The 22341-nt window shown below is 38.1% G+C and overlaps 1 protein-coding gene across 4 annotated transcripts in view; it reads left to right on the top strand.

Annotated features, from left to right (window-relative positions):
- Positions 1–22341, top strand: part of POLA1 (DNA polymerase alpha 1, catalytic subunit) — a 208126-nt gene that overhangs the window by 118329 nt on the left and 67456 nt on the right. For all 4 annotated transcript variants that reach the window (XM_054808263.1, XM_054808237.1, XM_054808245.1 and 1 more), the window contains one exon: positions 21565–21681. In XM_054808263.1, the coding sequence (XP_054664238.1) occupies positions 21565–21681 (117 nt within the window). The remainder of the gene's footprint in view (positions 1–21564; positions 21682–22341) is intronic.

The raw sequence follows: 22341 nt of genomic DNA, 5'->3' as shown, positions 1-22341 counted from the left end.
AGCTGGTCACTGGCCATTCAGCAGCACTGAACTCCTACTGTGGCAAAAGCCATAATCAAATAACATTTGTTGAAATTCATGTTCAAGGGAAAGATTTCATTCACATTATCTATCCCTTAGGGCTCTCCTGAGTGTGACTTATTATAAGCAACAAGCATCAGGTAGCTCTGACTACTTCAGCATGAATTACAGTAAATTCTGAAGGCTGTGAAGAATCGGGTAAACATTGGGAATTATATTGGGGTTTTAGTTGATATCAGCCTCAACTAATCAATATGTCCACGCATTCATGCATTTCAACATCTAGCTTAGTTTGTATCAAAACAAAAATTCATGGCTTGCATCCTCTCCACAGATAAAATAATTTCCAAACAAATTATCATGGAGGGATTTAGGGTGAAAGGGGCCTCAGAAGGTTGCCTGGTCCAGTTCCTCACTTCAAGGAGGGATATCTTTGAAGTTAAATCCAGCTTCAGAGTTGCTCAGGACCTTGTCCAGCCATGTTTCTCTTCACATCCTTGACCTGGCCTTCCTGAAAATCTTGTAGCTACCTGTCCATCACAGCACTCCATCATGTGCTGTCCTGCATGCCACATCTCTGCAGTCACTGTGAGGTCATAGGTTTCTAAGACTGTCCATGGACTTCTAATTCCTCCATCTTGTTCCCTGTACTGCCTGTCTTTGTGTAGAGGCATTCGAGATGGGCGCTCAATTGTGCTGCCTTCAGGGGGAATGTGGGAGCTTCCCCATCATGCTCTTCCCTGGGTTTTTCCTCGCTGCTCCTTGTACTTCTGGGACTTCTCCTTGGCTTTGGTCACCATCCCTAAAGACCCAGCTTAAAGTCTTCCTTGTTAGGTTAGCAAGCCTGATGGAAAAGATGCTATTCCTCTGTTCTGGCAGATGGATCTTATCACTTCCCACCTTGGTACTGAGGAGAGGCAAAGGATCAGTTCCCTTGACCTGCTGGCAGCGCTCTGCCTCATGCAGCCCAGGGTACCACTGACCTTCTTTGCCATGATGGCATTTTGCTGACTTATGTTCAGTTTGGTAACCACCAGTTTCGAGTCGTCAGCAAGCTTGCTGAGCGTACACCCTGCCTCATCATCCAGCTCATTAATGAAGATGTTGAACAGGACTGGACCCATGGGCTACACTGCCACTTACTGGCCTCCAACTAGACTTTGTTCCACTGATCACCACCCTCTGGGCCTGGACATTGAGCCAGTTTGCAGTCCACCAAGTTTTGCCAACTCCTGACTCGTATTACTCCTTCCGTCTCTAGATTTAAGTACCCTGTGTTGCCTACGCTTTTCTCCCATGAATATACTTACACATTCTGATTAAGTCACCTCTCAGTCTTCTTTTTGGATGGTAAGAGACTGCTCTTCAAAGTCTTTTGCTATTATGTATTTTTTCAAGGCCTTGAAACATTGTTTATGATTCTTCAGCATACCAGTTGCTTTTTTTTTTCCAACTCTTATCACCAGGACTGTGTGTTCCAGTACCATTCTCACCAATACCTTTGAAGAAATTCACCTCAGTACTCATACACAGTTCTTCAGTATTGAATCTCCACGTCTTGCTATGTCTGCCTTTAAAGCTTATGTTGAATAACTTATCTACCATGACTCCTTTTCAGCTGGTAATTTCTGGCATACAGTATCCCCATTCTGTAGGTCTGAACTGTAGTCTTTGTTCCCAGTGTGTTGTTTTTGTTTTGCTGTACTAACATGTATTTTGTTTTGAATGAGCACAGTTTACCAAACCAATTTCCTCATGCTTATCATTATTTGCTGTTCTGCTTTTGTCATCTGTAAATTTTATCTGAATTGATCTCTCTCTTCTACTAATCACTGATGTAAATGTTGAGGAGTGTGAGTGTAACCTTTTCTTTGTGATACATCACCAGAATCCCTCTCTATCCCATATTGACAAATGCTTACTTGACTGTCATCACTTCGTGTCTCGTGGACAATTGATTTTTTTGAGATGCTTCAACTTTGCACCTCTTAATCCATTTCACATGTACTTTATTAACACTGTGCAATGCTAATTCTATTGCAGCGTTCTTTGGAAGTAAATCAAATACCATTCAAGAGACTAATTATAGTACACCTGTCTTTCTCAACCAACTTGTAATCTTGTGAAAAAACGAACTGTCATGTTTGGTTGAGGCTGTTCTGTATAAAAACGTATTGACTGATGTTAATTACATTCTTGTTCTTAAATTCTTGATCACTTAAAGTCCCTACCAGTATTTCTGTTGGTTTTTCCTCAGGTTAGTGTTAGACTGATGCATATGAATAGTTATATGGATCGTTCTGGTTTGCTTGTATAACTATTTTAGGGAAAATTAGTATTTGGGTAGATATGTGGGTCTCAGTCTTTTGAGATAGCTTCAAGTGTTGGGAAGTCCAGCAAGTAACGGATCTTCTTAGCTCTAGTAGGACTATTAAGTTCAAGCACTGGTTATGTGAATATGCTGAATTTTGAAGGCCTGCTAAGTATTTTATTGCTAACAAACCAAAAGATAGTTCTTCATCTTTATTTCCTATTAGAATGTTACTGTGCTTTTTCCAAAACACAGGAAGAAGTTAAACTTCTGGGGTTTTGTGCCGTGAACTATTTTGTTATTTTTATCACATTATTGACTCGGTTCTATATTCTTAGTTAATATCTGTCTTATTAGAGTTCTATTTCAGAAAACTTTTGATTTATGTCAGCAGCTGTCTGCTTTCAGTCTCCATTTCTTATACATCTGTTTTATACATTTTACAGGTTAAAATTTGCTTGTAATTTTCCTTACCTTAAGAAACAGGACTTTCAAGTTGATTGGAGCTGTTCTTTTACCCATATAAAATATAACCAGGTCATAATACTGGTTGCTAGGTAGTCGCAGTCTTCTACTCTAGTCGTTTAATTTTTCTTTATGTGTCATAATGAAATTCAGAATTTGTTTCAGACATACAATTTTTTTTATTAAGTGTTCTCTCTAGATTTTGGAAAACACTAGCTCTGGAGACTTGGGACAACATGTATGTCTACTACAAGCTCAAAGCAGTGACACCATAGCAGCAATATTATTTTTTTTTTTAGCAGACAGGAAGTAACAAGTAACCTGTTCTGCTCTCAAGAGGTTGCAGTTGGAAAGCTCTCTTGGGCCATACTAATTTCAGTGTTGAGCTGTTGGCTTTAAAGGCAGGTCACCTTTTGGAAAAAGGATACTGTATTTGAAGGGATCATACTTTACCTGCTGTTTTTATGCAGTTTGTTCTTCCTGAATGTGATGTACTAAACAAAAATTTTTAGTGTTACGTTAAAAAAAAATTCTCTGCAACAAAAATGTCCTGTTTATTTTGCTTGCTGTGTCTGTCACCAGTGTATAAGCAACAGAAAAGAGTCGATTCCCCATTCTCAGATTTTTTTAGTTCAATGAGTTTGTGACAGGCCTGTATTTCTGTTGAGTGGGCTTTTTTTTTTTTTTTTTTAAATGCTTACACAGGAGCATCAATTGCTTAAAGTCCATCTGGTTACTTTAGTTGGTGTCTAAAATAGTTCAGGTTGAAGAAACTCCTGGATGTCTCCTGGCCCAACCATTCCACTCAAAGCAGGTCCAACCTTGATGTTAGGTCAGGTTGTTCAGGGAGGTTCTACAACCTACCTAAGCAAGACCACTGTGGGTGCAGACAGATCCATTTTGTACAGTCCTTTTCATACTCTTAATGTGGCTTATTCATCCTGAGTAGTCATGCAACCAGTTCCAGATGGTCCTGTCCACTTCTGCGATAAAGGAATAGTAGTGACTGGCTTCACATCAGTCCATTTGGAAATATTTTTAATAATCTGTGTTTTGCGTATTTTTTTAATGCATATGAGTGTATGTAAGTTGTTATGTTTATATATTCGGGGGGGTGGTGATTGGCTGTGTATCTGGGACCTTTCAGTTTGAGGCTCAGCAAGAATGGCAGCCAATCCCAATCAATTGCACAGTCTTGGTCCTTCATATTTGCTTTGCTGCTGCTACTGTGGCTGCTATTACTTCTTAAAAAACAAAACAAAACAAATCACTTTCTGTTGCTGTTCCCTCTGAGCCCTTGTCCTTCTCATTTTTTTCTTATTAGCCTCAAAGCAGTTTTTAATGAAATTTACCATTTATTACATTGGTGTAAGTTTTGAAATGATAGGATCATAGAATTCCAGGTTGGAAGGGACCTCAAGGATCATCTGGTCCAACCTTTCTTGGCAAAAGCTCCGTCTAGACAAAAGCACTGTCTGGACAAGATGGCCCAGCACCCTGTCCAGCCGAATCTTAAATGTCTAACGTTGGGGAATCGACCACTTCCCTGAGGAGATTATTGCAATGGCTGATTGTTCTCATTGTGAAAAATTTTTCTCTTCTGTCCAACTGAGATCTCCCCAGGAGTAACTTGCACCCATTACCCCTTGTCTTTTCCATGTGACTCCTTTGTGGCTTGAGTGCTTGAAATTGAGCGGATCAGCCTAGATTTTTGAGTTCTTTCTGTTCTTCATTGGCAGATACACCCAATTTATAAGGTTTTGAAAAAATTATTACTAGAAAAGACTACAAACTCTCTCTCTCAAAATTCCATCTCCCTCTGACCTCTCCTGTCACAATCTCTGGTCTGCATCTGGACAATGTGCCATGTATGGAGATTTTCCCTCAAAAGATGTTGGTTATTAACACAGAGACTGATATGCTGTTGGGTACCAGATGTTGCTGAAGAAATCATTCTCTCCTAAAGTAATGAAGAACTATACAGTCTGACTGTAGTGGGAAAGGTAAATTAAGTCAAGGGGAGAGGCCAAACAAGAGCTCTCTTTTCAAAAAGAATAGACAGGTCTAAGGGAAGGTTTGAGAGAGACCTAAGAGACTGCAGGAAAGAGTTGTGGGCAGGTGTTGAAAGTAGTTAAAGAAATGGATGGGTAGCTGAGGGGAGGCTAAGGAGGAAGCCTGACCATCTCAGAACACTTATCGAAAGTTTTTTTGAGACTTTCGCATGTCTTGCTTGATGCTCAGGTTAATTAAATAACAGTAGCAGGAAGAAAATGGGAGTCATTTAAGATGGAGTTGAGCAGGGCAGTATATGTTTATTATCTCAGAATAAAGTATGCTACGGATATATTTTAATTATTCCAAATCAAAGTGTTATAAAACCAGAAGTTGCAGTTGAAGTATACACATCTTGATATATGAACCTGCCTTGTGAGGTCCACCAAACAACTATGTTTATGCACAGGTATGGTCATCTGAGAAGGAATGCATGGGAAAAGGGAAAATCTGATATAATGTAAATCAGTTTAATTGAAGCCCACAGGCATGAAAGTGCTTGAATTATAATCACTTGCTTAGTGCATGGTATTGCAGTAAAAGCAGTGTTAAAGTTGTTCAGGTGACCTTGCCATACCTGAAATGCAGGTGCGATGGCTTTGAAGTCTTTAACATTTGGCTCTGAGGAAGAGTGTATATATATCATCCTTCCTTCCTCTTTTCTGTTGGTTGTCTTTTGTCATCCTATGAAAATCCATCTAGATTTGATAACTTTACAAACCTTAAAGATTTTTTTTTTAGTATGAAGCAGGAGCTAAGCATGATTTAAAAAAAAAACAACCAACAAACCACAAACAAAAAAAAAAAAAACCCAAACCCAAATATGATTGCAAGAATTGAGTATAGGTAAATCTAGTATAGTAAAGAGACTAGAACTAGCACATGAAACTGGAGGTGGACCTGGGTGGATGTAGAGGAAACTAAAAGCAAAGAAGCTGAACTGAGCGGAATTAGCTGAATTAGAATATTCAAATGGGATAAGCACCTGGCTGGGCAGGTAGGCTTGAAATAGCATGAGGAGGCAGGCATGGGTGAACATGACCTGTGAAAATTTGGAAAAGAAAGAAAAGCAAGCAATTATATTTGAGTGTGATTGGTTTAATAAAAAAAAAAAAGTGATAAAATTCCTAAGTCTTTGCCTGCCTCTGCTATTGACAAATACTGGGCAAAATGTGTAGCTTGCAGAGAAGGTGGAATTCTCTGGTATTACGTGTTACTCTGCTTATTTCAAGCAGCAAAATCTGTGTATTCCTTTAAACCCTATTTTGAAGAAGAATGGGCAGAAAAATGGAAGGTTTTTTTGGTGTTTGGTTTTCTGTTTTTTAAAAAAAAAAATTAGAAGAGGGATCCTAATACTGCAGAGTTGGACATTTGAAAGTTTAAAATATTCTAGAATGAATACTGCTTACTTAAGTTAACATCATACATAAATGATCTAGATTATTCCCATTCTTTTTTTTCAGTACATTGCAGCCTATAGGTTGGACAGCACTCATTAAATGAGCAGCTAGTCTGTATTTGTTTCTCTCCATTGCTTAGTGCATGCCCTTTCCTTTACTGAGTGCACTCTTTGAAACTTTGCCTAGAATCATTTATTTTTCTCATGTAGTTTTCTGTGGCACACTTCACTGTAGGATCAAGTGGCTCTTAAAGAACATCTTTACAAGAGCTGTGTAAAGCAAGGGGACAAATTGTTATTTTTATTTCTCAGAGAAATGAGGCATAGGGGAATGAACATCAAACACGTCCATAAATTTGGGTGCCCAATCTGTGAAGCAAAGGACCTGATTTTTCAGTGTGTAGTATTGTGTAACTGCCCAAAGCAGAGCTTTCAGGTTGTAGTTGGTCTACCCAAACTTCAGCAGTGTAGACCTTCAAATTTCACTGAAAACAGACTGATTCCTCAGGTGATCGTTACTTGTGAGTCCTTTCAATAAACTGGAAGTGACTTGTCCAGCAGCATGGAGAATCCATGTAGCAGTGGCAGTAGTGTGTTTCAGCTCCCTGGGGCCAGATTCAGTTGCCTTTAGCACTTTGTTTTCATTTCTTTCATTTTACTACATACTCTCCAATGTTCCCAGTATGTAGGGATGCAGCAGTAGTCTGGTTCTCTGTGCAAGCCTGTTTTATCCTAATGGCAATCCAATCCTTTAAAGAGAATTAAAATACAGCTGTGGTCCTTTTAACTGTAAATTGACACATGATTTGTATGTACAGGGAACCAAAATGAGGATTACACCGGCTTCTGATTGCATGCTTCTTGCAGCTTAATGTATTTTTCATATACTCTCTATGTGAACATCTATTGCTAAAGGGTGCCATTGAATTTTATAGGAACTATATGCATACATCTGCTGACAGAATTTGGCCTGTATAGAGACATAACTTGTTTTTATTAATGGTATCATGAAAATTAAGCTCTCAGCCATAATACATGTTTCAACACAGAACTTATGCTCCAGTAATATACAGAAAATTTGTTATGAAGTCAATTAGTAACATGTATTAGACTGTTTTCAGCAATTTTTTTTCTTAAGCAAAATTATTTCTCTATATTTGTAACATATTTCTGAAATAATTGGGTTTAATGTGATTTCTTGAAATCTTAATAGAAGCCTCTACTGTAACAATAAGTTCCTTACAATTATAAAGAAAATAAGTTAAAAATTATTAATTAAGTATATAATACTATTCATAGGCAAATATTTTAATACATTAAGTACTCTGTTAGAAACCACCCGATCTGATAATTTTAAGATTTTTTTTTTCTTTTTAAGCAGTTGCCTCCTCTCTGATTTTGGATTTTAATTGTGACTTGACTTAAGCTTTCATGTTTTACTAATGCTGCCAGTGAAAGAACTTGAGCACTAAATAGTTTACTTAATTATCTCCTGTACAACAGCTGCTAATATTAAAAAAAGAAAGAAAATGACAAAAAAAATGCCATCTCGTCTTTAGGTCCACTGTGGACAAAAAAAGCAAAGGCAGATAAGATGACTGTAGCTACCCTGTCTGCTTGGCACTGTCTTCCTCCTCCTCTCTCTCTCACTTTCAGTTTTCAGTGTAATGAAGAGCAGGAGAACAATATTCTGTAATTAAGGATTCCATTAAGTTGAAGAAAAGAGCAAATGGAGTTGTTTGTTCTCCTAGCTGAAAAAATTTGTCTGGGGTGGGGGTTAGTGGTAGTAGTGTAGAAAGAGAGAGAGGTGGGTGGAGAGACTAAGTCAGGGCTGTTTGTTCAATATACTGTTAAGGACTGTTACCATCCTAATTAATCAAGTTAGAAATTACAGCTGAAGTCGGTTTCCCCCCAATTCTTGTTATCAATTTTCTTCTCTTTTGAGACAAAGCAAATATAAATTTTGTGTTCATTTGTCATTCGTTCTTTGACTTCAGCATCTCTGAAAATAACAATGTAGCACAAAAGACCAGTATTTACCTAGTTGTAATGTGGGTTGCCATGGTGTTTTGCAAATTATTGCAATTATGTTCACCATGCGAGTCGCCCTTGGTAACTGGCGAAAAAACTGATAATCCTGTTTTGAACAAAAGGTCAAATTGCTGAATAGAAAGTCTTGATTAACTAAAAGATGTACAAAGTGGAATTATTTCCTACCATTCAGAAATAGTTCTTGATCGGGTTTGGGGGAGGGGGTGAGTAAGTACATCTGATTACTGAAGTACAAAGCATTGAAAGGATGTTGTCTTGAGCCTTTCATGTAGTCTTAATGGTGGCTTTTTTGTCAAATTTACCCATTTGCGGCATTGAAAGAGGCAGCTGCATTTAAGCTTGAGAGATGGTGCTTTTTCAAGAGTTCAGTGCATGGAAAGTTCTCAGCAGTATCTGCAGTTTACTATTAGACCTTCAGCTATTAAAACTGATGTGCTGCATTTGAGCCCATAGCTCTTGGTGCTTGTAAAACCCTCTGACTGATGATCTAATAAAGTGCTCTTACCGGACAATCTCTGATCAGATACTTTAGAAAAAAATATATAAAAATAACCACAGCTCTGAAAAGGATGGGGGTAGAAACACATGGCTATACTGAAAAGTTTGCTTTTGTAATCTGCAGTGGAAATATTAGTAAATATGACTTTATTTGCAGTTTAAGTACTTTACAGGGCCAACGTATTGTTCCAGAAATCTTTTTTATTTACATTTACAAAAGTAAAAATTAATCTGAAAAGATTAAAAGTTCTTCATAATCACCAGTCCTCAACAATTACATACAAATATATAGAGGGAATGGTCCCCTTTTCATCATCGTATGCAAAACACTGTGATGGATTTCCTGCACTTCGATGCTGTGAATTTCCTTTCCTCTTTCTTATTTTTTCCTCTTTGGGGGGGTGTGTGTGTGTGTAAGGAAGGAGGTGAAGAGGATTAAGGGGGTTTCTTTTTTAATTATTCTGCTTTTTGTTTTTAAATAGCTACCTGGAAATTAATTCTTAAAACTTTGGAGAGCCTGTGTGAGAGCAGCATGAAAGCAAAGTAAACCTGAACAAGTTTGTGGGTTTACATTCTGCATCACCTAGCAACCCCCCGGCTCAGCCAGTTCTCTTGTCTGCCCCCAGTCCTGTTTACAGACCATTCAGACTGCTCTTCGAAACCATGAAAGATATTCAGTTTCATTAGTGCCATTCTCAAGGAGAAAATAATTAAACTTAAATGAACAAACACTGCTTAGTGACGCTTTAAACTTTTCTAGTTTAAGGTGACCAGACCATTGAGACCGCTTTCTCTGCCATTACCTTTCACTCTGTTGAGCTCCTCTAAACTCCTCTATGAGTTTTTATTTACATACGTATCTATGTATTTATGTGCATTATCATTTTTAAAGTTTTCGGAACTGTATTAACTCCTTCAGTATTTAGAGATGTTCATAACCATATTGCAAAGATAAATGTTTCACATAAAAATCTTTTTGTCTCTTTACCAACTTGAAATGTATACTCCAGTTGACAAACCTTACTGTTATTGCCGTGCACATGAGTAAAACCTGTCTGTTCCCTATTACACCTAATGTCGTATTGAACTTCCTGTAAGACAAGTCTATAACAGAGGAAAAAATTCAAGCACTGTACAAATATTTGAGGGGAGAGGGAAGAGGACAGAATTGTGGAAGAAGTGGAGGGAAGTAGAGTGTTTTTAGCTTTCTAACCAAAGTAGAGACACAGATTTTAAGAAATCTTCGGTTCTTACTGTTCGTCTGTTGCTAGATTCTGTAACAAGCAATACATGGATGGGCTGTGTGACCTCTTTGTGCTTTCTTGACAGTTGACAGACAAAGCAATTTTTTTTTCTGAAGCAAGGTACTGTACTTAGTTGTGACCTGTTATAGCCTAAGAATGTGGCTTGCTTTTGAGTTGTATGAATAGGGAGAATATTTTGCAGAATGGACTTGAATATCCTTCTAGAGGTTTTAGCTCTCCATACAGAAATATGTAAGATACCTCTCACTTATCCTTTTCTCAGGGTAGTTTTCCATATGTAGTCTTTAAGTATGCCTTCTCCCAATGGCTTGCTTGCTAGCTGGGTTTAGATTGTCTTAAGTAAAATGAAATTGTTGGTAATTGCTGGCTGTCTTTCTGAGAGCTATGTTAGACTATGAACACTCGTGCTCTACTGTTTAATGTTTTGGGGCCCATATTTTGGTGCCTGGAACCTTATTTTACTGAAGATAAGACGACCAAGGTATTGGCTTTGATGTGAAATAAAGCAGAACATACTTGCTAATTTAGTTTATAATGTACAGCTGTTAAGGTTGGAATTTGTCCACTTGTGGTGCTATTACATGTGTTTAAATGAGGGCCACTGTTTGCATCAAACCTATCATAAAGGTTTGGAGTGCTCTATTATCCTTTCAGCAGGCTGATGACAGAGCCTGGTCTTTGCACAAATGAGATCAATAAGTTTCAAATAACTTGTATGAAATGACATATGACTGTACGTTTAAAGATGTCTTTTTTAAAAAAATCAATTTTTAATAACATGTAAAACTCTTACATTGACCTACAAGATGTTTTTCACTTTTGTCTTGTTTGATAATTTTGTTTAAAACATTTTTTTACATTAGCTTGAGCATTTGGGATCTTTTTTGGGTGTGTACGATGAATTTCTTGCTTCTTCCGTTATCTCCTGTTTTGATTTTTTTTTTTCTCCTGAGACTTTTAATGGTCAAACTGATATGACAGATACTGCCGAGAGTAATATTTTCTAGAGATTAACGAAGTTTTCTTTAAGTCTTGGGTGGTTTATTTCAAATTTTTTTTTCCCGTTCTGGATTAGAAAGCAATTCAAGTTCTATTATTTTGGAGTATCCAAATCACAAAATACCATTCTAGAAAATCTACAAACTTTTATCTTTCAATAGCCTGTAAATAGGCATATGATATTTTGTGGCTGACTTCGCATCACAAGAGTCATGCATTTCTGATAGGACCTGGAGGTATGCAAGTACTGAAAGAACTCCTAAAAAGGTATGCTTATGGGACAGAATTTTGTTGTAGGCTAAATCCTCTCAAGTTTATGTCAATTTTTCATAATATCCAAAGGGAACTAGGTTTGGGTTTTTGGGTGGGTTGGATCAGAGCAGTCGGGTGCAAATGGTGAGCTTCAGTTTTTGTAATGGCTGCGTGAAACCCACATCAGTGCTTCTGTCATTCTAGTATCATTGGTTTTTTTAAGATAGAAGGGCTCTGTGTTCTTCTGAGAAACTCAGATAGTATTTATTTCCTCTCTCATGCTTTCATTAAGGTAGCAAGTTAGTGTAGCTACATTGCCCTCAATTACTGTTTGTCTAGTTGCTTTGGACCTTCACAATCCAGTCCTTCAAAGGTGTGGTTCCCATTGACCCCACTTGCCTTTGAGTCAGTTTGGGCTCACAACTTTCCAGTGGGGAACTGAGACAACAGATACAAGTGTCTCTGAGAACAGGAGGTTTCAGTAGGTATTATTTTGGAGAGGGTATCCTTCTCTTTTACCAGCAATACTGTCTCATTGGATGGTAAAGTGGTCATTTGCCTTCCACTAGGAAGTTGTTGGCTAAGACGCTTCAATTTGATAACAACCTTTAATGTGGTTCCTGTGATAATAATATTGGATATATAACCAGCCATCTCCAGGATCTGCACTGCTCTCAAGTAGTACACTTTCAAAAGCAATTCGTATCTCCTTGTTACTATTCTTTGGCAGTTTTTTATCTTTCCTGAAAGATCACATCTATCCATTAATCAGCCTGGATAAAGCTGAATTCAAGAGGCACAGAAGGAACCATCCAGGAAAGGAAGTTCCTTTCTTTATGAGAGGTTTTTATCCCCTCCGTCTCACAGCTGAATTCAGATCAGTTATATAGGCCAAAACTCAAGACACTCTGAAAATAGGGAAGTGCTTCGAAAAGAAATTGAAATCATATCTTCAACTTCCATTGAAGTGAGGCAGCATGAAATGGAGTGTGAAATGCCATGGTCCCTGTTTACTTTTTTCCTAAATTGGATGATCAGGTAGCATCAGACTCTAAAAATACTCACACTGGGAAATGTAACCTATTTTTTCTGGATGAGGAACTAGCAACAATATTTATTGTACAGAAAAAGAGAAATGAATGTGAAGTCAATGGCCAAGAGTGAGTTGATAAAATAGTTCCTTATCTTTACTTGTGATCCAAATAGTCATATACTACGTTGGATCTATGATCAGGTCTCTTAGTGCACTATAGTTAGCTTTATGTATAAATTTCAGGAACAAATTTCTGTCACTGATACTATCATAGTTACTAAAACTATTTGCTTTGCTTCTTGGAATTTAAAGCCAAATGTCCACAACACCTAACAAAATACCAGAGAACATGGAATAAGCATTCCCCAGGTAAAGGATTCAAGCTGTAGAATAAATCTGTAAAGGAATTTATGCAAACCTAAGGTTCTTGACCATTCTAAGCATATGCTGCAATATCCTTCCTTTTGGCTAGAACAAGCTTGGTAATATGTTTAACACTGTATCTATCCCACTGAAAAAGACAAAAGCTCTAGTCAGCCAGCATCAATAATAGACTCTTGACCCATCTCCTTGTATAAAATAATTTATTTGAAGAGTCTGTGAAAATATCAAAGGAATTTATTATTGGGAGGTGATTAAATGTTACAGTGAGGACAGCAGTATAAAGCCTTAAAACAAGACATCCTCAAAGATCATCGTTGTTTTATTTGTTAGATTTTAGTATAAATATGTTAGATAACTTAGTTTTAAGAGATTTTTTACTTAAGAGTTTCAGTTATGCCTGGCAGTTCAACAGAACTTGCACACACTCTTCATTGTTAAATTCTTTGACACTGTTAAATTCTGGGATGAAATTCAGACATATCTTTTCTCTAGTAAGGGATCTCTTGAACCTGACATTAGGGCTTCTGACTTAGTACAATTTGATCTCTTTGTAGTAACATATTAAAGAAGTGGATAGAGCTTTTCCTGTAATTTCTTGTTAAAATTTTGGCAAAGTGGAAAAGAAGGTTGGAATGACTAGTATATAGAATCATAGAATCATTTAGGTTGGAAAAGACCTTTAAGATCATCGAGTCCAACCGTAAACCTAATGCTGCCAAGTCCACTGCTAAACCATGTTTCTAAGTACCGCCACATGTACACATCTTTTAAATACCTTTGAGGATGGTGACTCAACCACTTCCCTGGGCAGCCTGTTCCAGTGCGTGACAACCCTTTCGGTGAAGAAGTTTTTCCTAATATCCAATCTATGCCTCCCCTGGCGCGACTTGAGGCCATTTCCTCTTGTCCTATCACTTGTTACTTGGGAGAAGAGACCAGCCCCCACCTGGCTACAACCTCCTTTCAGGTAGTTGTAGAGAACGGTAAGGTCTCCCCTCAGCCTCCTTTTCTCCAGGCTAAACACCCCCAGTTCCCTCAGCCGTTCCTCATAAGATTTGTATTCTAGAGCCTTCACCAGCTTTGTTGCTCTTCTTTAGACAATATCAATAATAATATCTATCCATATACTACTTTAAGATCTAAATGTGTCCGAACCCACTTATTAAAGACGCTTTGCAGGTCCCCTAGATTTCCTTCAAACATAAAATGAGATCCTTCTCATGGTCTCACAGATTTTTATTTTTTTTACTAGTGCTTGATATCTGGTGTGCTTGTGGAATATCAAGCCTTGCAGGATCCTGAAAAAGTTGCTGACCCAGAATTCTGCATCACCGATTGCTTCTAACTCCATCACTCTGGTTTTTAGGGTTGGTTTGCCTGATTCTTGTCAATAGAGTGTGCCTGCTCATTCCTTATGAAGGAGGTCATCATTGACAGGAAAAATGTCAAAATAGATAAGATGTTCCACCTGTGAAGCTACAGGTCCACCTTCTATTTCCAGAGTTAACTTCTGGTAGTAGTCTTTTATAGAGCTAAAAAAAAATGTCTGTTTCCTCAGAGTTTGGCAGTTGCATGATTTTATAAAGGCTTCATTTCTGATGGCGGTCATTTTGCTGGGGGGTGAGGAAGGAAGGAAGGAAGAATTTTCCGTATATGATGCTGTTCTGTGACAGGATATTATTTTTGGCTTCCCTCGAATTTCTTTGACAAGTTTATCTTCAAATTTCACCTTGACTAGGAATTCACTTGTCTTTACTTTCCCCTGCCCAAACAGGATGAGTCACCAAGAAGTAGGTTCTTAGACAACATGAGGTGTTCCTTTCATATGTTGATCTAGTCTTTTATAAGTTCAGATAATTCAATCTCCAGGTTATTTGTATTAGTAGCTATAAGTTCCAGAGGACTGGCCATCTCTGCTCAGGCTGTCTAGGAGACATGTAGACTTGATGGAGTCAGGTATTTTAAGGTATCACCTGTGTGGAGCCCTCCTGATCAAAGTGTTCTCCACTGAGTCTCCTTCGCTAGTCTCTCTGATAAATTACTACATCCATAAGATTGATCAAGCAACTCTCTGATGTGTCTTTGTACTTGCTCTGGAAGGACAATTGGGATGAAGCAGCTAGCTGGAAGCAGCTAGAGAAAGTACATGAAGCAGGCAAGCACCAGAGTACCACAAAGCGTTACTTTTCTTGCAGATCCTAGCCTTTCCTCATTGAGTTCTCCGTCCTGAGAAACCCTTTCAAAAATTGAATGAGTCTATACCTTTTTGTATCTAGAAGCAGTATAATTGGTTTCTTTATAAGAGAGATCTTCTGAGGTTTTTACCAGGTACGTTTCCCCATGAAAAACTGAGATGTTGCCTGAGGAACCTGAGTTATGCTGGACGTCACATTGCCAAGTGGGTCAAGTTTCCCATGTGAAATCTTGTTTTGCTATTTAGAATAGCATTCCTGACCTGAGGGGATTTCTTCTTGGGATTGTAGCAGTGGCAGGTAGGTGTCACTCAAATTTGTGTTGTCTACTGAAATTCCAGTGCATGACACTAGTTCTCAGACTGTCATTCAGTTTTCATCGCTGCTGAGATCTCACCAATACAGTGCAAGTGCTTTAGATTGAGTCAGCGACTAGAGTATTTATTTGTTCTGAACAGGCAAAAAAGCAGGTTGGAAATTGAAATTACTTAACAGTAATTTGGTTTCTGGTACACAGCAGAAAAACTTCCCTGACTTCACAGCAGTAGCTCATCTTTAAGTGGATATTGATACCACCTTTGGTGTTTCAAGTGTAAAATCGTGATGTAGTTCTTAAAAGATGTAGCTACTATTAACAATGAAAGCACTTGCCAAAGCATGTGCAAATGGAGGTTTTGGCTCAAGTTCTAATTCGTGAGATACTGTATACTACTAAAAAACATTTGTCTGTCTGCTTCCCCAAACATTCAGATGTTTATAGAAGACACAGACAGGCGGAACAGGAGAAGACACCTGGGATGTAGAACAGGTTATTGCAAGTGGAACCGATAGCTTTCAGGTCACTGAGTCAAGTCTGCTATTGTCACGACAAACTTCATATGAAATATTTCATAAAAACATCTATCTCTTAACATTGCCTGGGGGCATCAGTAGATTTGATAGTTTACCCAGTAATGCAGTATTGGTGGAACCTCATCCTTCCAGGGCATTTAAAGCCACTTCAACCAGATTTCCCCTGTTAGGCAGTGCTATCCATGATAAGGGCACTGGCAGGAAAAGAGAGTTTGAAGCTTCTGGCCTTGGAATTAGTGGAAATAAGATGCTTTTGTAAGAGTAGTCTGAAAGGAGAGGTCAGTTTGAAGCTAGAGTGGCTTCATTAGTAACTCACAGTGATGCTTGATTCAGAAAATTTTCATTGTGTTCTCTCACATTCAGCCTTCCAGAAGTTGATTTGCTGATCAGTGACATGAACAGCAAGCTTATGCTGGTTGACTAGGAAAGCATGTCCAGGTTGTGTTCCTACACTTCCCTTCTGGTGTGGCGTGATGATTTAAGGTGAAAAGTTCAGCTCTGCAGTGAGGAGGCCATGGATTTTGGATCCGATGTGCTTGAGGTTAGGTATCCCAGACATCTAGAGACTGGACGTCATCCACCAAGATCCCATTTTCATAAATCCACAGTAACGTTGTTTTCAATAGAGAGTAAGATTGTAGAGAAGCAAGCATTACACTCATTAGATTTTAAATTCAACTCCAAAGTGATTGATAGTGACCTCTGAATAATTTTCAGTGCTTGCAGCTTTCTTCTTTTTACTACCGCATTTTTTTCATTCCCTGTGAACTTTTAAAGCATTGTAGTCCCTCAGCATCCAGGCTGTCTGAAGGCAGAAACTTAGATACTGAACTGAAGTGTCCTAGAGAAGCACATCTAGTCCTCTACTGTAGCAGGCAACCAAGCTACATTGTGAAATGTAATTTGTAAAAACTATTAAGATAAAGCTCAACAAATGTATGTTGTTGACTCCTGCAACTTCTGTTTGAAAGGCTGTTCCAAAACCACTTGCCTCTGTATTTTGGGGTAATATTTATAATGCTTGTTGATCACTAGAGTGTGAGAGGCTAATTCTCAAGAACAGACTTACAAAGAAAGAAAATTACTTTTGACTTGCAAATTTCTCCCCATTAGCTACAGTTTGTGGACATAGTACTCTTCAGGGATTTTCTTTTATATTGTGCATTTACTTCAGGGTGGGTTTTTTTACATACATTTTTTATATTTTAAAAGGAACTAAGCAGTTGTAGACAGAATGTTTGGAAATGCTAGTTGCCTTTTTTTTTTCCCTCCTATCAACTTGTATTTCATTTCCCACAGTGTTGCAGATGCCAAGTAGAACAAAACTGAGGGTTTCCTATTATGATTTTGTTTGATCTATTGCAAATTAATTTACAGACTCAGTGATAGCTGCTGGGAAATGAAGGATTGGTTTTGTTTGGTCAGTAAAGACAACAGGCATGGATCAAATAAGGGTTAACAGTAATGCACTTCAACAAGTTGAATCAGAACATAATGCATGTATTGAATTTGATTGCAACATGCATGTCCATGGAAAAGTTTTTTGTTTAAAACACATCAAGGCTATGGCTTAATTATCAAAGCAAAACAAGAGACATAAAAGGCTACATGTTTCTGATACTGCTTTTTTCAAAAATAGCTCCCTTCACACAGTATCTACATGTTTAATTTCCATGCATAATAGCAACAGTTATTGTTGTCATTTGTTAAGAGAGATTAACAGATAGCAAGTACAAACAAACGCAAATAAGGCCTGAATAGAGAGGTGACAAAGAAGAAAAGGCCTCTTTAATGTTAATTATAACTGGTAGGAAGTCTGTACAAATGATATTAACTGTTTTCTGTATGAATTGAAGGGACATTTATTTAGGATCTACCTGACGTGTTTGGGGGTTTTTTTTATTGTAGGCAACAACTTTGATCTCTATTTTTTTAAATATAGTTCATTGAGAAGTGTATTGTTCAGTGAATGTTTTATGTCTTGATTTTTATTTCTTAGTAGTTGAAAACAAGTATAATAGTAAGCTGTTGAATTTGAATGCTTATTTTTATCCTAAGCTATTGGGTTTAGTTTAAGCAGGATTTTTCAGTCTTTTCACCTGTATTTTGTGACCAGCAATGTTTCCAGTGCTTTCAACAGTGACTGCATTAGACTGAAACAATTGCATAAAGAAACTTGCTTCAAATGTCATTATTCAATGGTAGTTTGGGTGGACCATCTATGCATTCCCTTATAAGTCAATATAAGCAGTACCTTGCAAGTGGTGTAGTCCTTTGTTTCTTAATTGTTAGCTACAAATGCCAATAGGTGGCAGAAAATGCACTGTTACTTTTACCATGCCTTATTGTCGTGGTTATCTATTTTGGAGTATCCTGCTCAGCTGAAGTTGGGATGCTGCTCCCATTCCTGGCTTTGTTTTTTCAGTTGCACTTGCATTCCCTAACTAAATACCTTACTATCTGGCAGTTTCCATGGTTTGTTTTTTTAGTATAGTAAATTGTTTTAAAGTTCAAATGCAGTCATTTAATATGTTTTGAGTCATGAGTGTTCTCTTTGTGCACACAGTGTCTTTTCATAGTTACAGCTGAAACAATTATGCTCTTAAAGAGGAGGGGTTTGGAATGGGTGAGGACACCCTCCCTCCACACCTCCCCCTGCCTGGCTGTGTATTTTAAGGTCCTGTTTGTGTCAGACTGCTACCAGATGTTTCATAGGAAGGTAGAGATGCCACGTAATAAGCAAATATGGCATAAACAGCTTTCCACACAGAGCATAGCCTTTGTCTCTAAGAATTAACTTAATGGAAGATCTGTGACAATTCATTATCCTTTCCAGAAATGTTTTTGCATTTTCCCTCACAGTGGCTCTAATGATATCCAGAGCTGAGTGAAATGAACTCTAACTGCATATCTCAGTGGACTCTTTCCATTTCTGCATTAGGGACGCATCTTAGGCAGCGCTATATACCTTGCTGTTGACGTAACATTCCCCATGAAGCTTTTCTGGTCTGCCCACGTGGGCATAAAAGCTCCTCTCTGCAAGAGCAACAGGAGTGTTTTGATGGGCTTGACACCCAGTGGGATAATACTGAGGCTGTGACATGGCTGGAGAAATAGTGAAAGAAGAGAGGTCTGTGGAATAAATGAAGTTTTTTGGAAAGGATTTGAGGTTTCCTCTCTTAAAAAAAAAAAAAAAACCACACAACCAAAGAAAAAAATTGAATCGGACTTCTAGTACTTTTGAAAAGATGGTAGAAGAATATATTTTTAAGTTGAAGAAAGGGATAAAGCTGACAAACACGAAAGAACAGTGTTCAGGATATGTGATCCTTTAGAGAACAAGCTGCAAAAACAAGCAGACAAATCTCTGCATACTCCAGTAAATGACAGGGGGGAAAAACCCCCCAAAAACCCTAACAAAACAAAACCAAAAATAAAATCAAACTTTTAAGAGTAGACATAGTCAAGTCCCATTTTAACAAGGTTTTGGAAAATAGAAGACTAAAGCTTATGTGTTCCTCCACACATGTTCCAAAGCATTAGAAATAAAAGTAACTCAAATATTGAACTTTAAGCTACACTGCTGACATAATCATACTGAATCCAGGACGCTGGATTACTGAAGTACACAACACAGATTCAGGTTTGGCCATGCTGGTAAGGAAGGAAAACTTAAGTCGTGTCTTGTTAACAAATTTGCTTTGCCAGCAAACCAGAATCTCCAGAAAATAAAATCCAGGGAAGGTATATAGTTGCAAACTTCTGTTATTGACTTTCCAGCCAAGATGGTGATAGTGACAGTAGTGGAAATTGGAAGGGTAGGAAACACAGTAATAATTGGAAACCTGAGTTGCCATCGTGGAGATTAAGTATAAGTCATTGCCAGAGCGTGATGTTGAGACAGCTTGTTAAAAAGCCTGTGAGAAGGGAAGCAAACAACTTTTTAAGTTGTCCTCTGGTTCATAATATTTCTATCAAAGTACCAGTAATCATGGTATAGTTAGATTCAACTTCTTTGCAGGAGCAACAGAAACAAATTTTGGAAACAGGCAAAAATAAAGTCGTTATTCCCAGCAGAGACATCAACAGCTGATAATGTGTAATGCAGAGTTTGACAGTGCTGAGCTGCTCAGGGGTGGTAAAAGCAGGAGTTGTTTGAGAAGAGTTGCAGAAAGACCTTGTGATACCAAGTTGACTTGTCAGTTAACAATGGAAGATTAAATCCTCTGCCAAGTAACGTTAAGTGAGGCAGATGCTAAAACCCCAATCTTAATTTTGCATACAATGTGTGTGTTGACTACTAAAGAAATAAAATTATAATTCTTGGATAATAATAAATATCTTTTTGGAAATGACTGCTCAGTACTCCAGTGCTCAGTAGTGCTCCAGGCAAACAGAACTTCAGGAAAGAAAGGAACAGAGAACAAGATGGTAAATACCATCTTGTTTCTGTATAACCTCATGTTAATCTAGCATCCTGAATACAGTGTGTAATACTGGTTTCATCTCCCTCCCCATTTGTCCCATTTTCCCCCACCCCCTCATTTCAAAAAGGACCTGGAAGAGATTCAGAGAAGGGCAACAAAGATGTGGAGTAGTTACCATGCAAAGAACAACGAAGCAAATTAGGACTGTGGTTTGGAAAAGAGTTTGATTGCAGTTGATGTGATGGAGGTCTATAAAATCATGAGTGGCATGGATAAAGGTGAATGCAGAATGATTATTCCTAATCTCTCCTGATACAAGAACTAGAAGGCATTAAAAAATAATTCTTTGGGGGGTGGGGGTGGTGTTCAAGAAAAATAAGATACTTTTTCATACAATGTGTAGTTGTTCTGCAGGAAGTTGTAGATGTTAGAAGTTTACATTGGTTTGAAAAACACTTGAAGTTCATTGGGATGGGGGTAGGAATGCATCCATCACCACTGAATATAGAGACAGTGATTCAGGCGGTCCTTGACCATTCCCAAAAGTTGAGAAAATCTGGAAAACTTTCACGGTGTGCTTTCTCTTATGCTATTCTTTAGGTACTTGGTGTTTTTTGGAGATGAAGTGTGGCATTGGTTTAAGCTATTGCTGGACCTGGTACAGAAGATGTAATATCTTTACCAGTCCCAGAAGTATTCTTTCTTTCATACTCTTAAGAGAATCCTTCTGCATTGTCTCCCTGAGTTGCCGTAGAGCAAACGGGCTCAGATTTTACTTCATTTTAACTCAGCAAAACGTTTGTTTTTCCTAAATGAGTCAGTTTACATTGAAGTCTCGATAGCTTCCTATAAAAAAATGTATAGAAAAGAAAGCTTCTGGCTGTCATCATAAAACCTAAGTGTTAAAACTTTTTTTCCCCTCTAAAGTGCAAGCAAGGAAATGGCACTTTACTTTAAAATTTAATTTGTTGCAGGTCTCTGGGGTGTCTTGCTGTCTGGTCTACATAGTTGTATAAAATATTTTTGTTATATGTTAACATTGTCCTAACTGGAGAAGAGCAGAGATTTCAGTATAGTTCAAGAAAGGGATGACTGCAGTGTGCAGAATGTGGGGTTTTAAAGCACGAGGATTTCAGCTTTGTTCTCCACCATTGATTGTGTTAAACAGGGACCTTCACCTCTTTATACCTGACTTTTTGATCTTAGCAACACATATTATAGTATCAGCTTCACAGATAATATTAAAGTTGGGATTTTTTTCCTTCCTTGAGTATGATTCATTGTTTAGGTGGGGTAAAAAGAAGCTATAACTTGAATTTATGGTAAAAAATGTCTTTTCTTTTACGATCTCCCTTTCTGCAGGGTTGGTTAATATGTGAGGAGCCAACTTGCCAGAATCGAACCCGTCGACTTCCCCTGAGTTTTTCCCGGAGTGGTCCCATATGCCAGGCCTGCAGGAAGGCTGTTCTGAGACCAGAGGTGAGTGCTTTAGGATAAAACTTTGACAGCAGTGGAGCAGAATTCTCATGAAGCTCACTGCTCTCTCAACTCTGCCTTTCAAAGGTAGCAGGATTAAGCAGGAATTTTTAATTAGTTTATTAGTTTAGAGAAGGCTGTTTATGCTTTTCCTACTCCACGTTTAAGCGGCATCCTCATTGCTGTGAAGAGAGCATGCCATGCAGCTGCTGAGTTTGGAAATTTTCCAGCTGATGAGCATTTGGTCAGCAAACTAGAATTTGCTGGAATGCTTCTGCCGGAGTACAGGTAAATTAAAATAGACAAACAAAACCAGCCTTCCGAAACAAGAACAACTGCCTGCTTTTCTGCTGACTGGTTCTCACCTGTCTGAATTTGGTGCTAAGGAGGTGGAGATGGGCTTTCATGCCATTTTCTGGGGGTGCTCTAAGGCGGTAAGTACTTTCAGGACATGAGAAGTTCCGAGTTCTGCACATGTGGATTTGGCTCCATGCCTGAAAAATGTAGAAGCTTTTAAACTTCACACTGAGCTAGATGGTCTGGTCTTCCAAAGTTCAGGACTACCTACTCCACCCTAGCTGGTTCTCTTGGATTCTGAGATTAAAGGAAGCTGATTGTGTTTCAAGTTGTAAAATTCAGGCAAAAGACTTCAATTTCTTTGTT

Source organism: Grus americana, chromosome 1 (genome assembly GCF_028858705.1).
Source record: "Grus americana isolate bGruAme1 chromosome 1, bGruAme1.mat, whole genome shotgun sequence".
In the NCBI taxonomy this organism is placed as follows: Eukaryota; Metazoa; Chordata; class Aves; order Gruiformes; family Gruidae; genus Grus; species Grus americana.
This window is presented reverse-complemented; position numbering and strand designations above follow the sequence as displayed.